At 36.8% G+C, this 25419-nt stretch overlaps 1 protein-coding gene across 1 annotated transcript in view; it reads left to right on the forward strand.

Annotated features, from left to right (window-relative positions):
• Positions 1–21259, forward strand: part of AP3S1 (adaptor related protein complex 3 subunit sigma 1) — a 72085-nt gene extending 50826 nt beyond the window's left edge. Inside the window, exons 5-6 of the mRNA XM_042982604.1 lie at positions 11544–11651; positions 20540–21259. Coding sequence (XP_042838538.1) covers positions 11544–11651; positions 20540–20668 — 237 coding nt within the window. The 3' untranslated portion in view covers positions 20669–21259. The remainder of the gene's footprint in view (positions 1–11543; positions 11652–20539) is intronic.
• Positions 21260–25419: the final 4160 nt, after the last annotated feature.

Consider the following 25419-nt stretch of genomic DNA (forward strand, 5'->3'; position numbering starts at 1 on the left):
CTGGGCTAAGCTCTTGTTTTAATTTTTTTCAGTGCAATGAGATAAAAGCTTCAGGATAGCAGGACCTTTCCTATCCCTCCCTTCTCTGTCTAAAACAATGCTAGTCCTGTTTTGAGCCCTTCTATGAAAGTAGGATTGTTTTCAACTCTTAAGCAGCCCTGGACCTTCCCCAGCCAGGGATCTCCTAACCAGCTCAGCTCATTTTTTCTTAGGGGCAGGTACAAAATTTTGCACGCAGCCCTCAGCCTCCTTTTGGACCACAGCTGGTTCAGTGAAAGGGGGAAGTTGTAAAGATTACCCCTTCTGTTTTCAATCGGGATGGGCTAGTTTATGCTACAGTTTAAGAAATAGCAGAATACCTCTCATTCATGCAGTATGTTTATCTTGTTCCATATACCTTAATTCTGGGATCCACGGTAACCAAGCTGTCACTGTCCGGAGTATTGTCAGTTTCTATGTCAGAGAGAAGAGCTTTCGTGGGCAAATTTATCTGCTTTTCAGAGTGTCACAGGTGATAGCTTTACCAAATGTTTTGCTACTGCATACATCGATCACTCATTTTCTAGCCTCAGTATACCACTTTCCATGTGGCCCAATGCCCAGCCCTTAAGCTAGTGTCTTTTCCTTTACTGTCTTTATTGTATCTTATTATGAATCTTTAAGTACTTATTTCTGTGTCAGCCACATAAACTAACATTGTAGACACCCTGAGGTAGAGATAGCCCCCCGCTACCCAGAATTGGTCTGGATGTGAAGACTAAAGATGGCACACACACACACACCAAGACGTTCTGATCTGAAACAGTTTCTCGCTCACATAGGAAGGTTTTACAAGTAATAGTAAAGTCATTTATTTGATTAAGAGAAAATAGAAAGAAATCATAATCATTATTATAAACAGTAGAATCTTTGGTTTAAAAGAGGAGGGGGAGAATATAAGTAAAATTTGATCAAACCAACCAACTTTGTGATGAAAAATGAAAGTAACTTAAATGAAATTTTAAAGTAGATATTTAGTACACTAAGTGTGAACTAAATGAATTAAAAGACAGAGATGATGGGTTTAAGAGGTACAGTTTGTATAGGAAAGGCAGGCAAATTCTTGACCAGTTTTCATAACCATTTGGTTCCCTAATACCCACCAAAAATGATTGTTTGTTTGTTTGTTTGTTTCTTTCTTTTTCTTTTAAGTACCCTGTAACGTAGGACTTTGAACAGAATTTGTTTTATTTTTTTATTTATTTTTTTCTAACGTTTATTTATTTTTGAGGAGGGGCAGAGAGAGGGAGACACAGAATCTGAAACAGGCTCCAGGCTCTGAGCTGTCCGCACAGAGCCCGACGTAGGGCTCGAACTCACAGCCCGCGAGATCACAACCTGAGCCAAAGTTGGACGCTTAACCGACTGAGCCACCCAGGCGCCCCAGAATTGATTTGTTTTAATCCACTGGAGATATTACTTTTTTGGATGCTCAGATTGCCCTGTCTTGACCCATGGGAGCCCCTTCAGGTCGTCTTCTGGGTCCTTTTGCCGTTCCCTCCTCTCCATGGACTCTGATAGCTGTTTTGTGTTCTGCAACAACTAGATGTTACAGACTCGCTTTCTTCATTTCTTCCTCTATAGACATATTGTCAGCCATTGCATGTAGGAGCCCTGATTCCTTTTAGTGGGAAATGGTGTATGGAAACCACAGTCTGGAGGTGCTCATAATTATGAGGCTGGTCATTGTTTCTAGGCCTTTTCTATGGAGAGAGCATGTTTTCTGCCCAGCCCTTGAGTCACCTATTTCTTCAAGGAACCCTGGTTCCTTTTAGGGGACAGTGATATTTAGAAATGACAGTCTTGGCATCATGTAACTCCTGGTTCTCTGAACCAAGCAGGGAAATAGATGTAGGTATGTGTGCACGCACACATGCACCCTAACCTATTTCTAAATATTTATGTATATCAAAAATCACTGAGTTCTTCTTAATGCCTCAGAGTCTAGTGCAACGCTACAGAAGTTATTCCAGCCTTCTCCTTTTCTGTGTTTGCAACTTGCTACTCTGACAGTGAAAGATTATGCCGATTATTCTCATACTTAGTATTCCCATTATTTATTATGCATTTACTTACTTGCTCAATTCTTCCTTTCTGTAACCAAATTCCTGGCCGGGCTGTTGGAAAGCTAAACTCCAGACGTGCCAGTCTCCACTCTTCCCTGCCAGCACCAGCCAAAAGGTTGGCCCCAGACCCACCAGCCCCTATCCCATCAACTGAGCGAGTTGTTAGAAAGTCAATTCTGATAAAATTTGTAATGAATAAAGTATTACAAAAAAGAGTCTAGATGATTGAAAAACAACTCCATAGAATTTCTAGAAGAGGCAGAACTTTCAAAATTAAAAATTTCAGTGGATGGGTATATAAAGGTAGATTACACATATCTGAGTAAATGGAAAAATAGAACACGTTGTCCAAAATGCAGCATAAAAAACTTCTTAAGAAAGAGTGAAAATATGGAAGACAGTTTATAGGTCAGGGAAGATAGAGCAAGAAAGGTCTAATGGACATTTATTCTCGGTTTCAGAAGAATAAATTCTTATTTATTTCACAACATCTGAAATTATGGGAATTTGCCAAAATTGAGGAAAGATACCAATCCACACGTTAAAGAATCACAAGTAGAATAAATAAAAATAAATCTACATTTAGACTAATTATAGTACAGTTGAAGAGCAGAGAAAGAGCTCTTAAAATCATCCAGAAATAAACATTACCTTCACAAGAGCAGCGGTTAAATTGGGAAATGACTTCTCAACGGCAGTCACAGAAGTTAGAAGGCAATGTATTGAGAAAATAGCTGTCCAACTGTAATTCTAAAGCTGGCAAAAATATCTTACAAGAAAATAAAATAAAGACTCTGTCAAAGAAAACTAATGAGGGAGTTTGCTTCAAGCCTTTCTCAAAAGAAATTCTAAAAGAAGGTACTTGACACAGAAGGAAGTGTCAGATATCAGGAGTGAGTTATAGAAGGAAGAAGAACAAAGAAAGTTGCAAATGTGTGGGTGAGGGTAAAAGAACATTGACTGTTAAAGTACTTGTGGAATTAATATGAAAAGAGTTTGTAGCATTAAAATACAAGTCGCCAAGAAAACATAAGCCAGGAAGGGGGGAAAAGGGAGTTGGAATAGTTTAAGATCTTTTAATGAGCAGCTCTGACTTTTATAATAAGCAGTTTTTAAAAAGGATATCTTGATATTCAGCCCAGAATATAGAACAGAAAGTAGAACAGCTTTCCAGTTTTTCAGACTTGGAATATTTTGAATTTTCAGATTTTGAAATATTCAGTGTTAGTATAACATGCATCGTGTACCAAAATAGGTTTACTCTTATCTGTTACTTTGAATTACTATATCCCTGTTGCTTTCCATTTGTTAATTGGTCAGCAATTAACAAATGTCTTCATTATTATTAATAAGTTACACGCTTTTCATTTCTACTTTTGTCTTGAAAATTGTACCAAAATTTTGATAGGCTAACAAAATATACTCCTAATTCCTTTCAGAATTATTTCCCAAATTGTCATACTTTAGAATGTTCTTTTATAACATGATATATGTTAGACTGATACATTATAATGATAAGTCATTATGATAACATAGTATGAAAGACATCAGTAGTTTGGGGGAGGATAGTATTGTTTAGCAACAGCATCTGCTTAACTGACTCAGTCTCAAGATAATATTAACCAGATGACTATAAAACTGATTATTTTCTTAGCAAATACTTTATTTTTTTTTAAATGTTTATTTTGTGTGTGTGTGTGTATGTGTGTGAGAGAGAGAGAGAGAGAGAGAGAGAGAGAGAGAGAGAGAGAACATGCATGTGAGCAGGGGAGGCGTAGAACATGAGGGAAAGAGACAATACCAAGCAGGCTCCACGCTCAGCACAGAGCCCAGTGTGGCACTCAATCTCACTACCTGAGCTGAAATCAAGAGTCGGACACTCAACCTACTGAACCCCCCGGGTGCCCCAGCAAATACTTTCGTAAGGTTAATAACATCAACTGTAAGTTTTGATTTGTATAACACTTTGGTATGTCAGATAGCCTGTTGGAGAATAATTATAGCAAAATTTAAAAATACTTTTATTTTTATTTATTTATTTTCTTAATGTTTATTTTTGAGAGAAACAGAGACAGAACGGGCGAGGGGTAGAGAGGCTGAAGCAGGCTCCAGGCTCTGAGCTGTCAGCACAGAGCCTGACTCGGAACTCAAACTCAGGAACAGTCAGATCATGACCTGAGCCAAAGTCAGGCACTTAACCAACTGACCTACCCAGGCGCCCCTAGTCACTTCTTTCATTTTTTTTTTTTTTTTAATGTCTATTTATTTTTTGAAGGAAAGAGGGAGAGACAGAGCATGAGCGGGGGAGGGGCAGAGAGAGGGGGAGACACAGAATCCGAAGCAGGCTCCTGGCTCTGAGCTGTCAGCACAGAGCCCAATGCGGGCCTCAAACTCATGGACCACAAGGTCATGACCTGAGCTGAAGTCAGACGCTTAACCAACTGAGCCATCCAGGAGCCCCTTAAAATAACTTTTAAATTGGGGTGCCTGAGAGATGCAGTTAGTTGAGCATCCGATTCTTGACTTGGGCTGAGGTCACGATCTCACGGTTGTGAGATCGAACCCCCACATTGGGCTCTGCACTAACAGCATGGAGCCTGCTTGGGATTCTCTCTCTCATTCTTTCTCTGCCCCTCCCCCACTTGCGCTCTCTCTCCCTCCCTTTCTCAAAATAAATAAAAACTTAAAAAAATATTTTTAGATTTAATTAAATTGTGATAAATCCATTTTGAGAGGGTATATCTCTGAAGCTAAGCTTTTTTTTTCTCTTTAACTTAGAATCATTTCTAATGAATCTCTTTATCATAGATCCAGTTAATCAGGAAATCCTAATGCATTTACTTTCAGAACACATCCAGAATTAAACGTTTTTCTAATGTTGACAGTACACCAGTAAACCCCCAAAACATTCATTTTTTTACTTAAATTTTTTCGTTGTAGCTTTTATTTTATTTAGCAACCCTCATGGGTATAAATTGAGAAAATACCATATTTCGTTGCCTCTAAAATTGCAGATTTCTCTCACATTTTAACACTTTTGAGATTGGGATGCATGTTATATTCTACAGCTTGTCATAATTTAATTGGCAGTGTTTTTCCTTTTCAGTAGTATGTAACATAATGGTTTTTTAAATAATCAGTTGTAGCTTAGATTTGAAGAAATACCAAAATATGAAGAGTGATCTGTTTACAACAGTTAGAATTGCAAATACAGGTGTTAATAGATTACTTTAGTGTTTAAAATTTTTATTAGCAAACGTATGTATTTAAGTTTTATTATCAAATCAGTAACAACAGTATGACCCACAGAAGTACATAAATTGAAATTTTCTAACATAATTTAAAATCGGTCATTTCATCTTAATTGGCTATTCTGTCATAATAGTTAAAAAGTCATGTCTTATAGTATTACAGTTTTTAGAGTAGACCTGTAACTCTGCTTTACTCCCCCTCCATCCATACTTTTAAAACTCCTGTTCAGTTTCCTTTTGCCTCAAGCGAGAGAAGGAGGAGGTGTTCCTTGCAAAACACATTAAAAAATATATATATTTATTGAGCCTTTAACCCTCTGCAGGGTGATGAGAAGACGGCGCTCTTATCCTTGTCTTCCTGTAGCTTGTCGTTTTTGAGCAGACACCTGTGTCTCTGTTTCTCTGACAGACATAAAACCATTAAAGAACATTACAGTGTTATGTATAGCAAACGATTTTATTATTTTAAAATTACATGAATAATACTTACCTTTCTTTAGAAACAAAGAAGCCCAACAGTACTAAAGACTATATGCTTAAACATTAAAGTTCTTCTTTTCTTGTCCCCTTCCTCATATCCACTCAACCTCATCCCACGCTGTTTCCCTACAGTCATTTCTCTTCCTAGTTTGGCTAGGTAGGCTTCCAGACTTTTTTCCTATCTATTTTCAAAGATAGGCATAGTTCTCTTGGTCTAGTGAGTGATCAGGTTGGTTTTTATCTTACACAGTGTTTCTGTGCCTTGCTTTATTAACTTCATGTGTCTTTAGAGTCTCCCGTCAATACGTACATATCCTTTTTATTCTTAGGTGAAGAATTAAACAGAATGATCTGCTGTATTTTACTTGACCACCCCTATCATCAAATATTAATGCAAAGTGAAAAATACTTGGTGCAGAGGACTTCATTTGTAACAGAAGTTAGAGCAAGTAACTTTGATACTCTGCAAACAAGTGACAGTCTGTAGAAAGGAATCTGTATAACTGGACCTCCTTTCCTTTTGTCATCTTTTGTTATATGCTTCATTCCATCCGGTGAAGGGCTGGGAACTGTTACAAGTGAAATGTGTTTGATTTAATTTCATTTTAGTCTCCAGTGATTACGTGCACTTTCCTCAAACCAGGATGCTGCTGTCAGTGAGCTCTTTACATAAATATTTAATAAATGTGTGAGAAGCACCGGGTGATGTGTGGAAGTGCTGAATCACTAACTTGTACACCTGCAATTAATATTACACTGTATATTAACTGGGATTTAAATCAACACTTAAGAAAGTATTTAATAAACATGATTTACTGATGGAGTGGTAAAAATTGCTAAAGAAAAACACATGGCTTGTTCTTCAACTTTTGAATTTTAAGATAATTGAGATAAATAATTTTGAAGAAAATTTGTGGGTAACATTCATTAGATACCCACAATGTACATTATATTTTATAAATAATAATAGAATAATATAGAGACTATTTATGTATTTTTTAGTGTTTGTTTATTTTTGAGAGAGTATGATTGGGGGAGGGATAGAGGAAGAGGGGACAGAGGATCTGAAGCGGCCTCTGCACTGACAGCAGAGAGCCCGATACGGGGGTCGAACGCACGAACCATGAGATCATGACCTGAGCCAACGTTGGACACTTAACCCACTGAGCCACCCAAGCGCCCCTAGAGAACATTTAATCTTAAATAAGTTAAAGTAGTTTTAAGCAAAAGTCTCCAAGTTCTGCACTGACACTTACAATGAGATAGAATTTTTACTATTTAAACGCATGGAAAAAGTGACCCGCTTCTCTTATCACTTACAAATATCCAACACCTTTGGGCTGCCTCTTAAATTAACCTAAATATGTGCATGGCTATAACCTTTAATATTATTTCTCTGAATTACTATGTGACACTCTTTTATTTTTAGCAAGCTTTTGTTTGTTTTTGTTTTAGTATATGCACATGCTAAAAGTTTTCAGAACAAATAAACAAAAACTATAAAGCGAAAGACAAGTCTCTATTCTTCCTCAGTCCTCCATTTCCATTCTCTAGGTAACTACTATCCTTTAAAAATATTTGCAGAAAATTAAAACAACAGTGAAATACCACTATACACCTGTTATTAGAATGGCCCAAATCCTGAACACTGACAGCACCTAGTGGTGATAAAGAACTCTCTTCATTTATTGCTGGTGGGAATGCAAAATGGGAAAGCCACTTTGGAAGACAGCATGGTGGTTTCTGAGAAAACTAAACATGTTCATACCATACAATCCAGCAATCATGCCCCTTGGTGTTTACCCAAAGGGATTGCAAACTTAAGTCCACAAAAAAACCTGAACACATATGCGTATAGCAGCTTATTTCATAATTGCCAAAACTTGGAAGCAACCAAGATGTCCTTCAGTAGGTAAATGGATAAAAAGTATTTGCATGTCTTTCCAGGCATTTTCTGGGTATATCCAAGTAGGTGTGTACATGTAATTTTCTTGTATACCTCAGTGGGATCATATTATAGGTATTATTCTATCCCATCCATCTTTTCATTTAATAATCTGTATTACTAAGGAATCTGTAGATGTCTCTCATTAACAGGGTAGATTTCCAAGAAACAGACTCTTAACTCTAGAGAACAAACTGATGGTTACCAGAGGGGCGGGGGTGGGGATGGGTTAAATAGGGGACCGGGATTAAGGAGTGTATGTGTTGTGATGAGCACCTGGTGATGTCTGGAAGTGTTGAATCACTGTATTATACATCTGGAATTAATATTACACTAACTGGAATTTGAATACAATTTTTAAAAAAATGGTATAGATTTACCATTTTACAGTTTTGGTTTTTTGTCTTTTTACTGTTACCAACAAAGTTGCTTGATCATTCTTGCACATATATCTGTATCTTTTATTATTATCTTTTATTATTTTATTATTATCTTTTATTATTTTCTTAACTCACATCCTTAATTCCCTAGTGCCTGTTTAAGTCCATTCCTTATTCTCTTGCAGAACTGTAACTATAATGTATATTATATGATTGTATAAATTAGACTTAGATTTACACACACATAACAAGTATATGCATAAAAAGTTTTCAAGAAGGGTGTACAGGTTTTCCCTTGCTATCCAAAAAGTAGTGTTCCTATAAACCACTTCATAAGCCAAAGTGGCTTAAAGCACTGAATCAGTACCATTTCATAGAAGTTGAAAATTCTCTTTGGATTTCTTGCAGTTAACAAAAACAGATATGAGCATAGGTCTTTTGTAAAAGTGAAGGGACTCAAAGGAAACTTTGTGGGAAGTGGGAGAAACCTGTATAAGATGCAATTAACTGTGATTATCTTTGGATAGAGGGACCTACAGAGGTTGAGGGTGGTGGAGACTGTTACTGTTCATACTTAAGTTTCGGTATAGCTTGAACTTTTAACAATTTCCTTGTATTGTGATTTAAAAAAATTAAAATGAAATTAGAAATTCTGGTTTATGTCCATAAGAAGCTATGCGATTGGATAGATAGGGTATATATAGTTAAAACCAAACAAAAAAGCAAAAATACATCATTAATGTGGTATTTGCTACTTTTAAAAACACTTAAATACCTATAAGTATTCAGGAAAAGGGGATAAAAACCTATCGAACTCTTATTATAGGTGAACATCAAAGGATTTCAGTAGATGAGTTGTGTTTCAAGCATATTGTCACCCTTTTATTTCCATTAAGTCTGTTTCAGGTAAAATTTAAAGACAAAATACTGGAATCTGTCATCTGTATGTGTTAGAGCTAAGCTAAAGCTTTTATCATCTTCTTTCTCTTAACTAAGTCTGCCAGAAATTCCTCCCAATCAGTTCTTGAAACGTGGAAGTTTTCGGTCACTGGACAGTTTCTAAGTGATCCCTCCATACCTTACTTGAAAACCATAACCTTGAAAATACTGAACTGGCCTCCCAATTAATACTTCTCATTCCCATATGGTTAATCTCCTGGGACTTATACACATAGTACCTCCTCACCTAGAATACATTCTTTAGGCGCTTACTATATTTCTAATAAGTGACACCGTGTTTAAGGATTTAGCTCACAGGCTCTCGTTTATTTATTTTATTTTCTCTGGATTTCTGAATTTGCTTTCATAGGAGTTATTTTTACTTTGAGGACAGATTTACATCCTAGACCTTATTAAATTATCATACATTCTTAGAATTTCTTGGGTATGACCCACATTTGCAGGCTTCTCATATTTTGATACCTTTAAACTTGGTAGACATTTGTATAATACCGAAATCGACAATTTCTACTAATCTGCTTGTGCTTCTGAGATGTTTCTGGAAAGGCAGGAGTAAGTGTATGTAGGGGTGAGCCCCCCCAGAAAGCCTGAGCAAAGTCAGGTTGGTGGAGTTGCTACACTTTTATCAGCACTACAGTTTGTGCTTTCTCGTGAGAATTTGTTTTAAAAAGAAGAGGGAGGGGCACCTGGGTGGCTCACTTGGTTAAACGTATGACTCTTGATTTTGGCTCAGGTCACAGTCTTACGGTTGGTGAGTTCGAGCCCCATGTCGGGCTCTGCACTGACAGCATGGAGCCACTTGGGATTCTCTCTCTGCCCTCTCTCTCCCTGCCCTTCCCCTGCTTGTGTTCTGTCTCTCAAAATAAATAAACTTAAAAAAATAATAATAAAAAGAAGAGGGGAAATTCTACTGTTAAAACAAGTTTTAATGAATCTTTTGCTGGCCATGGCCTTTCTTTCTGAATACTTTTCCTCTGGATAGTACCTGTTAGCTGTTGTGGAGACATTATATTTTATCACCTAATCACCTTCTTGGCCTTAATTGAATCTTCATAGAATATGGCTAAAAATTAATTTGGTGTATCAGTTTCACATTAACAGAAGAAAGCAAGGATTGGGACTTAGGTTTGAATTGTTTGTTTGCTACGTATTAGTTTATGTGTCTTGAGGAAGCTGGTTTATTCTCTCAACTGTAACAAAGGTTAATATGAGAATTAAATTAGATACTGTTAAATGCAACACCAAAACATAGTTTTAATAAATGGTATCTAGTTGCAGAAGAGGTAGCAGTCAGAAGTAATGATAGTTAGCCCTAGTAGTTAAAACAGTTGTGACTTCTGGTTTTGTTTTGTTTGTAGGAAAAGTGATTTCTCTAATTCTTTCTTCAAGAATTGTACATCAGGTATCCCTCTTTCCAAAATGGAAAATTAGTAAATAATGATAGGATTTAAAAATCATGAATACATTTGTATACAGTCTTATAAAAGAATGAGAAATAATATAGGGGCGTCTGGGTGACTGAGTTGGTTAAGCATCCGACTTCAGCTCAGGTCATGATCTCATGGTCTGTGGGTTCAAGCCCCGTGTTGGACTGTGTGCTGACAGCTCGGAGGCTGGACCCTGCTCCAGATTCTGTATCTCCCTCTCTCTCTGCCCCTCCCCTGCTCTCTCTCTCTCTCTCTGTCAAAAACAAACTTAAAAAAAAAAAAAAAAAAAGAATGGAGACTCTGAAATTAGACTGGTATAAATACTGACTCTACCACTTATTACTTGTATGCCCTTTCATACATGTGCAACTACTACCTTATCTGTAAAATAGAGATAAAAACAGTATAGACACCTCATAGGGTTATCGTAAGAATAATTCAGGCAGAGTATGTAGCATAGGACCTAAAAGGTATTATAAAGTAATTTTATTAAAAAAAAAACTTCTTTTGGTTAAATATATATTATTCAATTTTATTTATTTCTTTTTTTAAATTTTTTTATTTGAAAAAAATTTTTTTTAATGTTTATTTATTTTTGAGACAGAGAGACACAGAGCATGAACAGGGGAGGGGCAGAGAGAGAGGGAGACACAGAATCTGAAACAGGCTCCAGGCTCTGAGCTGTCAGCACAGAGCCCGACGCGGGGCTCGAACTCGCGGACCGTGAGATCATGACCTGAGCCGAAGTCGGACGCTTAACTGACTGAGCCACCCAGGCGCCCCCTCTTTCTTTTTTTTTAAATCAAATCAAGAGTTGGATGCTTAACCGACTGAGCCACCCAGGCACCCCCCGAGTTATTATTTGTTGTTGTTGTTGTTTTTTACATTTCATACTTATAAAATAGCCACAGCAGTTTTGAAACAAAAAGTACTGGAATCATGAAACATTTTTGTAGTGAGTTTTCCTTACGGCCATGTATTATTTTTTCCTTTAGGTTCACAATATTCTTGCAGAAATGGTGATGGGGGGGATGGTGTTGGAGACCAACATGAATGAGATCGTTACACAAATTGACGCCCAGAATAAACTGGAGAAGTCTGAGGTAAGAATGGAAAGTGCTCTAGGTAATGAAGGTAGAAAGCATGATCACAAATTATGCATGATGTGTAGCTTTCACCGTTTGTCCTTCAGTATCACCCTTTAAGGACAGCTGAGAGACTTCTTCAGGTTATAAAAAATGGAATATACATATCTTAGTATGTTCATTGTTCTGTGACTATTATCCACCTGATAGTGTTGTCTATTCTCTTTTAGTCACAGTTGTAACTGCCTTGGGTAATAAACAGTTCAGATTCTTCTTGCTTGAAAATTAAAGAGATTAGATATTCAAATAATGAAATCAGGATTTGCCCTACAAAACCTAATTCAGTAATTATCAAGGAAATCCAAGAACTGATATTTTTAAAGACTATAAATTTAGTGTCACAGAACTATTTCTGGGACAGGAGAGGAGAGGAAATGGGATTCTCATGAGGAATAGAGCATTTCATTTGTTATGGTTTCAGTTGGGGCTTAGCAAGCCTGAGTGAACACTGAAAAAAATTCATTGCCTTAATTGCTTAATTCTGGATCCTTCTCAGAGGTCACTTACAAGTTGGCTAAGGCACATATTTTGTACACTGATACATGCATTTCATGGCTTTTACTGCATTCTAGATGAGAAAGATTTGGTTAGTCATACATGCCTAACTTTGTTCTGTTAGATTAGGTGCATGAGAATCAACCAGCACTTTAGCATTGTATACAGTCCTGCTTGAGAATTTTAGTGATTCTTTCCTCAAGTACTGAATATCAATAACAGGTACTGTAGCTGAGCCACTCAAGTTCACACGATTTTGGTTGTTTCTTGTTATAATAGTGGAAGTTTAGAAAGATGAATAGTCTTGATATCTCATTCAACACTGTATTTGCTACTTTGATATTTATAGTCATAACTCAGATTAGAAAAACAAATTGTATATTTATAATTATTAGTTCAAGTTCAGGTGTTTGGTTGATTTAAAGTAAATATTACTATAAAAGCAGCAAGGTATTAAAAATATGCTAGCATTAATTTACAACAGGTGAGTTCTAAAGAGTTTTTATCTTGTTGGCACTTTAAAGGATCAGTTTAACATAATAATGCTATGCTCATTGGAATAGAATGAAACATAGGATGATGGATAAATCCAGCATCTGAGAATTAGAAATAGTTGAAGCTTTGTTGAACATTTTCCAATGTTTTCCAATAGCTCTGGATTTCTCTTTATCTCAATTTACCATCCCTATGATTGCCCAAAAGAGATACTTGTAATGGTGAAGAGCTTAAAATTATGATTCTTTTCAATAACTATGTATAGGCTATGTGTTCTACGGCAATTTTTAAAATACTGGTTTTTGAAAAGGGAAAACAAACTAGATTAATACAGAAAGCTTTGTTTTAGGACAAGGTAAAGAGCCAGAATATTATTGACTATAGTTGGTTTATCTTATTGTTTAGTATAGTAAGAGATTTACTATAACCTCTGAGCTGTAAAGTCTTAAGTGATAACTTGAAATTTATGTAATCTGTTAAAACTTGCTTTACAAAAATGTATGGATATAGATTTTAAATGCCAAGAGACAGTGACACAGTCCATTAATAATCTGTCAGAAATGAATGGAAATGTGGTAATTCATGATTTCTGTGTGATTATCTGTAAAAATATATTGACCTTTTGTCTGGAATATTCACATTCCGGGTATTTATTTAACTTCTTTTCATGGATGGTGTCCTCCTCTTTTTTGTTTTTTTTTTTTTTTTTGGCCTTGGTTTGCTATTTATAATACTGACAGAAGTCATGAAGGACCTATTATAATTGCACAATGGATATTTGTTTTCTGATTGTCCAGTACAACTTTGTTAATGAGGCAGTTTTTCTTATCTGTGAAAAGCAGTAAAATACAAAATTTACATTTTCAATGGAAATCATTATAAGAATACTGTAACTTACAAAAAAGTCTTTTCACAGAACCATTTCTATTTAAAATGGTTTTAAGTACTGGTGAAAAAAGTACTGATATTTTTCATCCACTGATCATCTTTTAACTCTCACAATCTGCTGTTATCTGGTACAAATTAGGAGAAAAAGAAAATCTGGGAATAAACCACAACATTGTTTTTTATCAAGTATATCTCTAGATGTGATGTCTGCTAATGTTTTAAAGTAGGATTTTGAATTCAAGTGAGACCATTTAGTCCTGATCATATTTTCAGCAAAATAATGTTGACTTGGTGTAATTTTTCCGTAGTTTTCATACGTATGTTTTGAAGACTACCACCTTTATTCCAGACACATTGAAATGTCGGAAGTTTTCATATGGGTTCCATTTCCCTGTTTCTCTTAACTGGGCATTTATACCAAATATATGAATGATTATAGAATCATCCAGAATTATTTGAGGACACGCTATAAGCTTTTTTTTTTTTTTATCTGATTCTTACTAACTTTTAGTTAAAATGCAAGCAAACACTTGCCCAGAAAGAATCAAATTCCAGAATATCGTGGTTGATGAAAAGACCTGGGGGGTATCATTTTTAAGATTAATTTAAGTGATATTTAGAGTATCATTTATCTTTTAGAAATCAGCCTAGGTATATTTAAGGTTAAACCTCTTGAGATGCAACATGGGTATATCTAGGTGCCTTTACCTTGTCAGAAATTGAAGAGTTTATTATTTTGGCTTAAAGGTAGTATATTTCCAGTGACAGTTGGAAGTGAACCACCTCAGTTCCCAGTGTAAGCGAAGATCAGCCAGATCTTTAAGGACAGTAGAAACAACCATATGCTCTGAATGTATTTTCATCTATCCTGATTTGACAGAAAAATGGTTACTAACAATGGGGTCTGGGAAAAGGTTTAAGCTGGGAGGTTGATGGGTTTGGGGGAAGGTGTCAGAGGCACTCAGGAATCTGCCTGAGGAATACAGGACTCCCTGGGGGTGGGGGTAGAGGGGTGGAGTCGGGGAGACTTGTTAGCTTTTATGTATTTCATGTTATTTTTAAGATGAATAAATGGGATAAATGGGTCTGAATATAGTCACTACTTTTTTAAAGTCAGTCTTCTTTTTTTTCCGAACATCCTGATCTTTCTAGCTCTTTCCATTCTTCTCTCTTACAGACCTTTATCTTTCAATCTCCCAGACAGGACAGGTAGACAAGGTATTGCTGACTTTGAGAAAAATGTACTTTAACAAAGGGAAAGCAAAATGATGTCAAAGGCAATTAATTATTTAGGCCAGACTCAAAAATTCTTTGTGTTAATGAACCCATGTAGTCCCTGTAGCCAATTTTCCATTCTAGTTTCTCCTTGTAGTTTCTTCATCTTTTATTGGACTTACTGTATTTTACTAGTATCTCATCGATGTCATGTTTGTTGTGTTTTGTCTGCCTGCATTGTGAAAGGAAAGTAAATTTTTTGTTCTTTTTTTTTTTTAACATCGTCATTTAACTGACAAATTACATTTGTAGAAATGACAGTTTACTTTTATATAAAAATTTAGAGTTTATTTCGAGAATCATATGGTAGAATCAATCTAATTTAACTCTCACAGCTAGTTTTTTCTCCATCTTTCAAATTAGAATTCTAACATAAAATTGCCTGCTGAATTTTGGAAGCTGTGCTTTGAAAACTAAAGGCTTCATGAACCTTTAAAGTTTTGCATACAAAGTGAGAAGCAGTGAAGGCTTAGAATAGTGACTTAAATAGTACTTTCTCTCTCCCCATAATGGTTTTCAGTTCCAAAGTCTTAACAGAATTGCTTTTATGTTTTTGACTAACAAGTACATATTAAAAGTGGCCAACAAAAAGTATCAGATAACAAGTCTCCTAAAATTGCACTAAATGTTCTAAAAATTGGAATTAAATATTTTGAACAAAATAAAATGGCTTTCCAGCATAGCAACCTTCTGACATCCCAAACATATTAGAATAAGACTCAGTAGACTCCTAGCTTCATAAAACTCTATATTCTCTGACATTTCCTGTGCATTTTTTCACACCCTAAATTAACTGTGTAAAGTATTTTTTAGAAATTTCAATCTAAATGATGATGAACAGCTTTTTCTGTACAAAAATGAAAATGCTTATAGGCCTCCATTAAAAAATTTCAAAGTGAAAATACTATATTGAGTCCCATAGAGGGAAAAAAAAATTTGAATTCACAAGTTAGATGACCCACTTGACTAATTAGAAAAATGCTACTGAGAATTTGGCATTGTTTTTCAGCCACGAATTTATTACTTTCTGGATGGGTTTGAGAAGCTGCAGCATACAGGTGGCTTATCTTATCCCAAGATCGCGGGTTGTGTCATGAAGCTAGGAGTACGACGTTTGGTCCTTAGATCTGTATTACTTTATCCCTGGAATAGAAAATCCATAATGGTCTCATTTACTCCACTGATCCACGTCACTGCCAATTTCTACGTTCTAGTCTTTAATGTATGTCAGATTGTTATTTTCTAGCCAAGAACTGCTTGGGTCTGTTAACTTCCATCACGAGAACTAGTAATTAGATTTCTCTTTTGAAATCAAGTTTCTATTTTCAAAGAGCAGAGACTAAGAAAAGTGGCCCTGAGACACAGTGATATTGGAAGGTCAGGTTGTGAGTTGGTCCCTGCTTCTTACCTTGACATGTAGTTATTCTATTCTTCTACAAAATTACAGTGAGGACCCCCTGAGGTCATTGGCACAGTCAGAACTAGTTCTGTTAAATCTGCGAATTGGGCACGAATCTGCTATATTTATTTCACACAGGCAAATCCTGTGCTTGAAATGAAAATATACCTGAAGATTATATAAAACGGATTATATGATTGGGAAGGTTTATAAATTTTTAAATATTCTAATTATGATAAAACTTTTTGATAAAATCTTCCAGTTCTTGCTCCCTAAAGGACTGTCATTAGCAGCATTTCTAACCTGTTTGTTTCTAATTGTAATATTAAAGCACTGCCTTTAAAGCAAAGAACAAGCCTGTTACAAGATCCCAGATTAAGTTATTCTACCTTACGTTCAGAAAGTAAAATACTGACATTTCCTATTTTGCTCAAAACGTGCATTCAAGAACTGCCATTATTTTGTTAATGATTTTGAGTCTGAAACCATTTAATACTGTGTTTATTAATGTTGGTGTTCTTTCACTTTGCTGTTAGGTCAAAATTATGAATGTGCATATAGCAGCTGCCAGCAGGAAGGGTGGGTAAAGGTTTCAGTAGGTACAAATTAATCCCACTACCATCTTACTTGGCATTTCAAGCTGGGAAAAATATTGCACGATGGTAGGATAGTAATTTATGTCTTAGATGAAATAAATATCTAGACTCTTTCCTTTTCCCTTCGAGAAAGTTAATTGCCTTATTGCATGAGGAAAAGGGAGCCTTTGAAATATATTTTAGCAATGCTGCTTTTCCACTTTTGCTTGCACATATTTTGTTTATTTTTGGGTCTGGCAATTTAAAAACAAAATCAAAAACAAATCATATCCATCCATTACTATCTTTGTGATTCAAGTGCTTGAAATTTTCGAGAGTATGTCTGTATAAGTCTTCTATCTGTTTGGCCTCATTTTGGTATACTTGCAGACTTCATTTTGTTTTCTTTCTCTTAATTCTGTTAATTTATTTAATCCCATGGGAGAGAAAACATGACCATCCTTTTATATACTGTACTTCATTCTCTCATCCAATTCATACTCTTAACTGCTTTGGAGTCACATATTTATTTTCGTTAGTGGAGTCGCTGCAGTCGGCCTGCCATGGTGGTGCTCGAGTACAATAACATAGACAGAAACAAGTTATTTCTCCAGTAGGGTTTCATTCTTTTTATTTCTGCTTTGTGTCAGCTGCGTAATCTCAGATCTTTAAGAGGGCTATGTTGTGCTGTGAGAGTATCTTAATTTTACATTTTACATTGTACACACTACTAACAAGTCAGGTAAGCCTAATTTCTGTAAATTTTAGTGTCCAAAAAAACCCAAACAAACTAGTACACATTATCTTGTTGCTTTGAATGTATGTTACTGAAGGAAAAATAATCTTAACTAAGATAAAATTTACTTTATACCTCTCTGTTGGCAAACTAATCTCCTGATGGCAAATTACCTCATTTATATTTTTTTCTTTAATAAAAATGTTTCAGACTTCACTGTTGTGGAAGTCTGAAAAAAGAAATTTGTTTTACAGCACTTCTGGTATTGACCGCCTGAATAGTCTTTTTTTTTTTTTTTTAAAGCCCTTCATTTTTGTATGGAGATATTGAAAGCTCATTTAAGCATCTATTTACTGATCAGCAGTCCTACTTACGTTTTTCTTATATTTTATATTCTGCAGAATCTGATTTCTTAAAATGTTAGTTTAATTAAAACTTAACTGAAGTACACATTACAGGTTTTTTTGATTATTTCCGGCCATTTAAATTCATGACGTACTACACAAAAGTGTTGAACATGCTTGAGAAATAATTTGATTCTCTTAATTCATTTGCGTGTTCTGAATAGTTACCATCCTTTGCATGTCTACGGCTTGCTGCTTATGTTTAGAGGAATTGTAGTTTGTTGTACTTAGAAACTTCTTTTGGTTTTACATAATAAGAACTTGGCACATATATGCTATTTAAATCAATTGCTATATTGACTTTATGTATTCTCATTAGCAGCTAACAGTCGACACCATCTTTGGTCACAAAGAAACAACTTAATCTAAAGAAATTAAACAGGATGCATTTTTATTCTCATTTTCTTTGCTCAGGTTCAGTCTAGAGCTGTTCATGGTACAGGGTGGTATGGAAAAGAAGGCTTTCTGGCAATGACATTTAATACTGAAAAAAATTATTTTCACTCTTTATAAAAGTTAAAACCATAGCATCCAGTAAAACACACACACATACCTACTTTCTCTCTCTGTCTCAGTAATAAAGTCCTCTAATAATTCCTGCCTTTTAAAATACTTGTATTCAAATATCTTATCAATACTTTTTCATAATCTACTCATCATTTGTACCCTGTATAGACACATCCAAGTAAAAATGGTGGCAAGTGGTTTTTAATTAGAAAGATACGAGCTCCAGGATGGCTGTAACTCTGTAAAATAATTTTTGTTCCTTGGCAGACAACAGATTTTGGGTGAAAGGAAGAGAGCCATAAGATGGATCCTTCTTTGGTCCTAAACCATTCTAAATTTTGGTAGCTAGACGTTGAACTTGAGATAATCAGGTTAAAGACCCTTTTGAATGAATACGCAATATTTATTCATGTCTCCAACATCTTTTGGGGGTACACAAATTAACTGCATTGCTTCAGGTAGGTATAAATGTAGAGGTCAATGAAAAACAACTAACCTCTATTCACTTACAAAAATTGAATACTCCAGCCCTATTCATTTTTAATTGGATATGGAGTGTTTCATTTATATCACCCTATCACCCTTATCATTGCCTGTGTGGACCATAGCTATTATTAATATTATTTTAATGATTTTTTTATTATTTCCAATTCTGACTTGATAATCCATGGCTTTTATTTCATTGCTTAACAATGTTTGTATCCTTTATTCAGCAAATAGTTTACACTGGCCTATTTTGTATCAGTCAAGATTTTTCTCAGGTAACAGCTTTATTATTACTCTTATTTTAATTAACAAAAGAGGTAGGATTACATATGAGAAAAAGACCTAAAAGTTCAAAAAGGGACTTAAAACTAGTGTTTCTAATTACACAGACATTGTCTCATATGTGTAATTGAAGCAAAGTGGAAGATTTGTTTCTGTTACCTAATTGTCTGCTTTTGTGCAAGATGATGTGTGCCACTGAATTCAGACGTGTTTGTTGGCTTTCTTCTATCACCTGAATAAAAATGGATGAAATCTAAATATTTTTAAATCCCAAAAGTATGAAGACTCTTGTAGCTATTTGAGAAAGATGATACAGTTGCATTTTTCTTTTAAATTTTAAGCATATTTTCTTTCAAAATTATTTCACAGATTATAAATTTCCCTATTAAGAATAAAGCCAAATATCGTACACTAATGCTACTAGAAGCTTTAAAATTCAGTTATTTATAGAAATACTGCCTTTTGTATTTATGCTGTTCTGTCTCTAAATTTGTATATTGTAAACTGAACATATGTCATTGAATCTACTTTATATGACAAAGTATTTTTAATCATTATATTGTCTCTAATGCATCGAAGGGTTGGAAAGATCCTCTTTGTTGCAGTTTCATTTTCAGGCAGAACTGTTCTCTTTGGACTGAGGCTTTGCTTGAAAAGCCTGATTTTTTTTTCAATGTTTTAGAACTTTCCTAGAAAAGTTTAGAAGAGCCTCCACAATTACAAGAATTAAAAAAAAAAAAAATTGTCGTTTTGAAATGTTTTAAGGAGTTGGCTCTAAGTAAAGAAACTAAGCAAGCATGATCTATTACTTTCAGTTTTTATTTCATAGCACAGTTTGATAATAAATGCTATTTCAAAAGCAAAAAGAAAACAAAAAACAATAACAACAACAACAACAAAAAACAAACCCAAATCCATCATGTTGTTGCAAGAGATGTTTAAAAAGGAACTAATGTAAAATATGCCTCATGCTTCTATTATAAGTCAGTAAGTCAGGATATAGGTGAAGATGTAGTTTTTGTCATCTGCATATTGTATGTGGTATCTAAGCACAGGTTAACTTGTATGTAAATCTTTCCGTTGTTATCATTGCATGTATTCGCTGTACTTTTTAATGTGTCAACTGTTTTCTCTTTATAGATTAGAATTTCAAAGTAACCATCCCATACCAATTCCAACTACCATCTGGTCTCTAAGCTTGTTATATGAAAATCTTTTATCATTGTCCTCCATTTTTAGTGTTTTTTGATGAGCTACACCTGAGTTGTACATTTTCTTTTTCTTTTATTTGCTTCTGTATACAGGCTGGCTTAGCGGGAGCTCCAGCCCGTGCTGTATCAGCTGTAAAGAATATGAATCTTCCTGAGATCCCAAGAAATATTAACATTGGTGACATCAGTATAAAAGTGCCAAACCTGCCCTCTTTTAAATAAAAAAAATTAAAAAGGCCACTCCCAGGTAAAATCCAGGGGGAAAAGTCATCTAAGTTTACCATGCAGTTGTTTACCAAAAATAGAGGAGGAGAGTCTTAAGTTTTGCTCTTGGATTGAAGTCAAGGTACTGTAGAGAAGTTGCGTAAAACCCGTACGGAAGTTCAATGTTGCTTTTCCTGCTCAGTGATTTTGAAGAAATGGGGTAGTTCCAGTGTGATACTTCACTTTCTTTTCTAAACTGCATTCCCGTGCCCACCTAAGGCATGCCTCTATGTATTGGCTACTACAGTATTTCAGAAGGTGTGTGAGACATTTCTTTCAACTGTGTACAATCCAAACTGTTGGTGTTTTGTATGGATCACAAGTGCAGCATTCCATAGTTCTTTCTGTTATTTGTCACACTTGTTATTTAAAGAACCAAGTATGTATTGCATGAAAACATTATGATCTTTTTCTCTTAGTTTAAATAAACTCCAAGGTAACTGGACTTCTAAAGCACCTTTCTGTTTGCCTGATATCTACTTTAGCAATAATTTTTTTACGACCCTCTGACTCAACAAAGTAAATAAAAGTATATTTTATCACTGTTAAGCAGCTGTTGATGTTGATTTATTTAATTGAATAAATATTCAAAAACTGGTGAAATCCTTCTAAAACTCCATTATTTCAGAAGCCAAGTGTATGAGGTCACACACTGTGTAGAGAACTGGGGTGGGAGATGACAGATTTTTTTCTAAAATCCGTACTGAGAAATTGCAACATCTTGTTTTATACAGGTAGGTTTAAGTCTTTCATCCGGTCCCTTCTCCCTTCTTGCTCAGATGACAAAAAACGGTTGTGGCAAATACCTCATTGCTTTTGAACACAAACCCCTGCGGGGCTCCACTTGACTGTTGCACCCCAAAGTCAAGCTGTTTTCTTTCTTTCTTTCTTTCTTTCTTTCTTTCTTTCTTTCTTTCTTTCTTTCTTTCTTTTTTTTTTTTTTTTTATGTTTATTCATTTTTGAGAGCGAGAGAGACAGAGCACGAGCCGGGGAGGGGCAGAGAGAGAGGGAGACACAGAATCCAAAGCAGCCTCCAGGGTCCCAGCTGTCAGCACAGAGCCCAGAGCCCGAGGCAGGGCTCGAACTCACAGACCGTGAGATCATGACCTGAGCCAAAGTCGGACGCTCAACCGACTGAGCCACCCAGGCACCCTAAGCTCATTGTTTTCTTAAGTTTCATCACTCATGTTCTGATTTCTCACTATTGGTCCACACTTTCTTATTTGCTCTTCTCTTCTGGACTGTGAATTGGGTTCCTCTTCCAGTTAGGCCAAAGTTTGTTTTTCTTGTTTTTTGTTTTCGTGATTTTTACAATTCTAGTCCTTCTCAGATGTTCTCTTCGACACATTTCCTTAGATTTGTGGCACGTGTGAATTTTACCCCACGAGCTCTGGGATGTAAGAAAAGTCATTTTTTTTTTTTGACAGAACTGTCAAAATGAGAACCATCTGTAACGTTGCTGCAAATTGATCCCTAGAATATACTGTTAAGTGAGAAAAGCAAGATGGAAAAACATATTAGTCAACAGTTGGGCAAAACCAGCTGACACGAGGCTAATTTTATAATAAACGGTTGGATGTCTTGTGTAGCTTATTGATACTGTATTGAGTGTGAAAAACAACCGTCATATGGGTGTTTTTTTGTTTGTTTACCTTTGTGATTGTGTGGCTGACTGGAGCCGCCCAGCATCAGGAGAGAGTTTTGTGCCGCATATCCCTAGCCTGGGGAAAGGTAAATATTCAAAATGTGAAGTACAGTTTCTACTGCATGCATATTGCTTTTGCACCATCATGAAGTCAAACAGTTGTTAAGTTTGCACCATTGTAAGTTGGAGACTCCCTGTATAATGAGTTTAACATTTGAATCAGTAGGCTGAGTAAAGCAGATTTGGCCTTCCAAATGTGGGTGGGCCTTACCCAATCAGTTGAAGGTCTGAGTAGAATAAAAGGGCTCATTCTCATCCAAATAAGAGAGATTTCCTTCTACCTGACTGCTTTCAAATTGGAATCTCAGCTTTCTCCTGCCTTCAGACAAACTGAAACATCAGCTTATCCTGGGTCTCAAGTCTGCAAGCCTTCAGACCAGAATTACAGCATTGGCCCTCCTGGTTCTCGGGCATTCAGATTCGGACTGGAACTTCACCTTCGGCTCTCTTAGGTCTCCAGATTGCTGACTCACTGTGTAGCTCTTGGGACTTGCCAGCCTTCATAATCACGTGGGCTAATCCTTTGTACTAAATCTCTTTACTTAAAGTCATGGTGTTGGTGATATTTTTTAAATAACGTAAGAGATTTATTATAAAACTCAGTTCAATTCTGAAGGCAGGAAAAAGCCAATGTCCCAGTTTGAAGACAGACAGGAGGAATTTTCTCATACTTGGATGAGGGTCAGCCTTTTTACTTGATTCATGTCTTTGACTGATTGGGTGAGGCCCACCCTCATTAGGGAGAGCTGTCTGCTTCACTCAGTATAGTGATTTTAATGTTAATTTCATGCAAAAACCCTCAGAAACATCCTCAATGTTTAAGCAAATGTCTGGGTACCCCTGTGGCCCAGCCAGCCATCACAGTAGGCTACCAATTATCTAAGAAAAAGAGAATGAGTGTGTGTGTGTGTGTGCATGTGTTTATGTACTTTTTTTTTTATCTTTTTTTTTGAGAGAGAGAGAGAGAGAGGCAGAGTGTGAGTCGGGGAGTGGCAGAGACAAAGGGAGACACAGTTGAAGCGGGCTCCAGGTTCTGAGGTGTCAGCCCGGAGCTCAACGCGCTGGAACCCACAAGCTGTGAGATGGTGACCGGAGCCTAAATTGGACACTCAACCAAATGAGCCACCCACGTGCTCCTGTATTTATAGTTAAAAAAAAATTTTTTTTTTACGTTTGTTTATTGTTGAGAGACAGAGAGAGACAGAGCATGAGCATGGGAGAGGCAGAGAGAGGGAGACACAGAATCTGAATCAACCTCCAGGCTCTGGGCTGTCAGCACAGAGCCCAACACAGGGCTCAAACTCACAAACCGCGAGATCATGACCTGAGCCGAAGTTGGACGTTTAACCAACTGAGCCATCCAGGTGCCCTGCTCCTGTATTTACATTTTTAAATGGAAGGATACACTCTATAGTTTTTTAAATCTGTCTGTAGCGAGAGGGAGGACACAGAGCAGAAGTTGGGGGCTAGAAGCTGGACTTATGATGTTCTAGGGTACATTTTTGGGGGCGAAGTACTCATTCCCTCAACTGCTGGCAGTGTTGGTGGCTGAGCACATTGAGCAGAGTTGCTGTTTGAGAACTGCCACCAGCCGAAGAGAGTTAACTCACTTAAGTAATGACTTCTCTCCAAAACCTACATCAAGGTTATCAAAGTCCAGCCCCCTTGGCTAAGGCAGGACAACTTTGGAAGGCCATCCCAGCCCCAGGGCTACCCATGACATCAGCTGAGGCCTTTGTTGTGAGTGCCTTGCTTATTTAACTACATTTCTCTGCCTCATCCTCCTTCCTACAGACGCTTACAGGCTTTGATCCCAGTGGCGTACCACAGTGAATGTCTTGGATGCAGATCTCCATCTGAGACTTATTCAGGGCAGCCCATCTAAGGCAGCTGTATAGGCCAAGAATGGTCTCAGGAGGTAGATCCTAAAATAACGTTTTGGAGCTGGATCACCCACTGACAGGCTGGCAACGGAGGACCCTATTATTGGGGGCATACATGGATCACCACCAGCATGCCATAGCAAGGTAATCGTTGAAACTTCCACAGGAATGAGTGGATACTGGAAATGCTCTGGTAGGGACAATGTCTTAGGCATTTGAGAAGTTCAAGAGAAGTAGTAATTACAAAGAGTACGGAATTGGAGGGTGGCTGCTGGGGGCAGTCCGTGCATTAGAGAAACCTGAGGGTGATTAATCACCAATTAGAGGCTGTGTATGAAAGCCACAGGGCCTTCTTGATAGCATTTATATAAAAAGAGTGGGAGGGTGGAAGATGCCAAGGATCAGGGCCAGGACGTGACCCTAGGGTTGGCAGAACTCAAGAGAAGATTGGATTCAAGCAGCATCGTGTCTGCTAAGACAAGGTCAGGGAGATGATCGGAAAGAAGGAGGACCTGAAACCTGGGATGAGGACATCTGAGCTTAACACCCATGAAAATCTTGGATATGGGCCTGCGGAAGCAGCCTGCTTCTTCTGTTACGCTACCATTCACTGCCTTCCTGTTCCGTGCTGAAAGAGGATGTGTTAACTCCTGCCTCGCAGGATAACATGTACCCTCCTCGGGATTGCCTCCCCTGCTCTGACGCTAAGCCAGGAGGTAAGGAGAAGACACAACACAGGATCAAGTGCCGGCCTGCCAAAGTTGCTGCAGAACCTTGCCCAAATAAACTCGGAGGAGCCAGGAAGAGTATATACGAGCCAGGATCCTGAGGATTCTGGGTCAAGGGAGGAAGGAACATAAAGTTGGGTGAGAGAGTTTATTTATATGTAGGCACTTGCCAATGATAAAAGATTTAGCTCTGGCAGAGACCTGAGGAGACCGTGCCAGTACATGGCTAGGGTAGTTCTTGGAAGCTTGGAGAAAGCCTTAGCCACCTAGCTCGGCCCAGCTAAGTATCACAGAACTTCCAAGGCGAACAAGAAGAAGGGATCAGAAAGCTCAGAGAAGGGGTGCCTGGGTGGCATGGTCACTTAAGCATCTGACTTGGGCTCAGGTCATGA

Source organism: Panthera tigris, chromosome A1 (assembly GCF_018350195.1).
Source record: "Panthera tigris isolate Pti1 chromosome A1, P.tigris_Pti1_mat1.1, whole genome shotgun sequence".
NCBI classification, from domain to species: domain Eukaryota; kingdom Metazoa; phylum Chordata; class Mammalia; order Carnivora; family Felidae; genus Panthera; species Panthera tigris.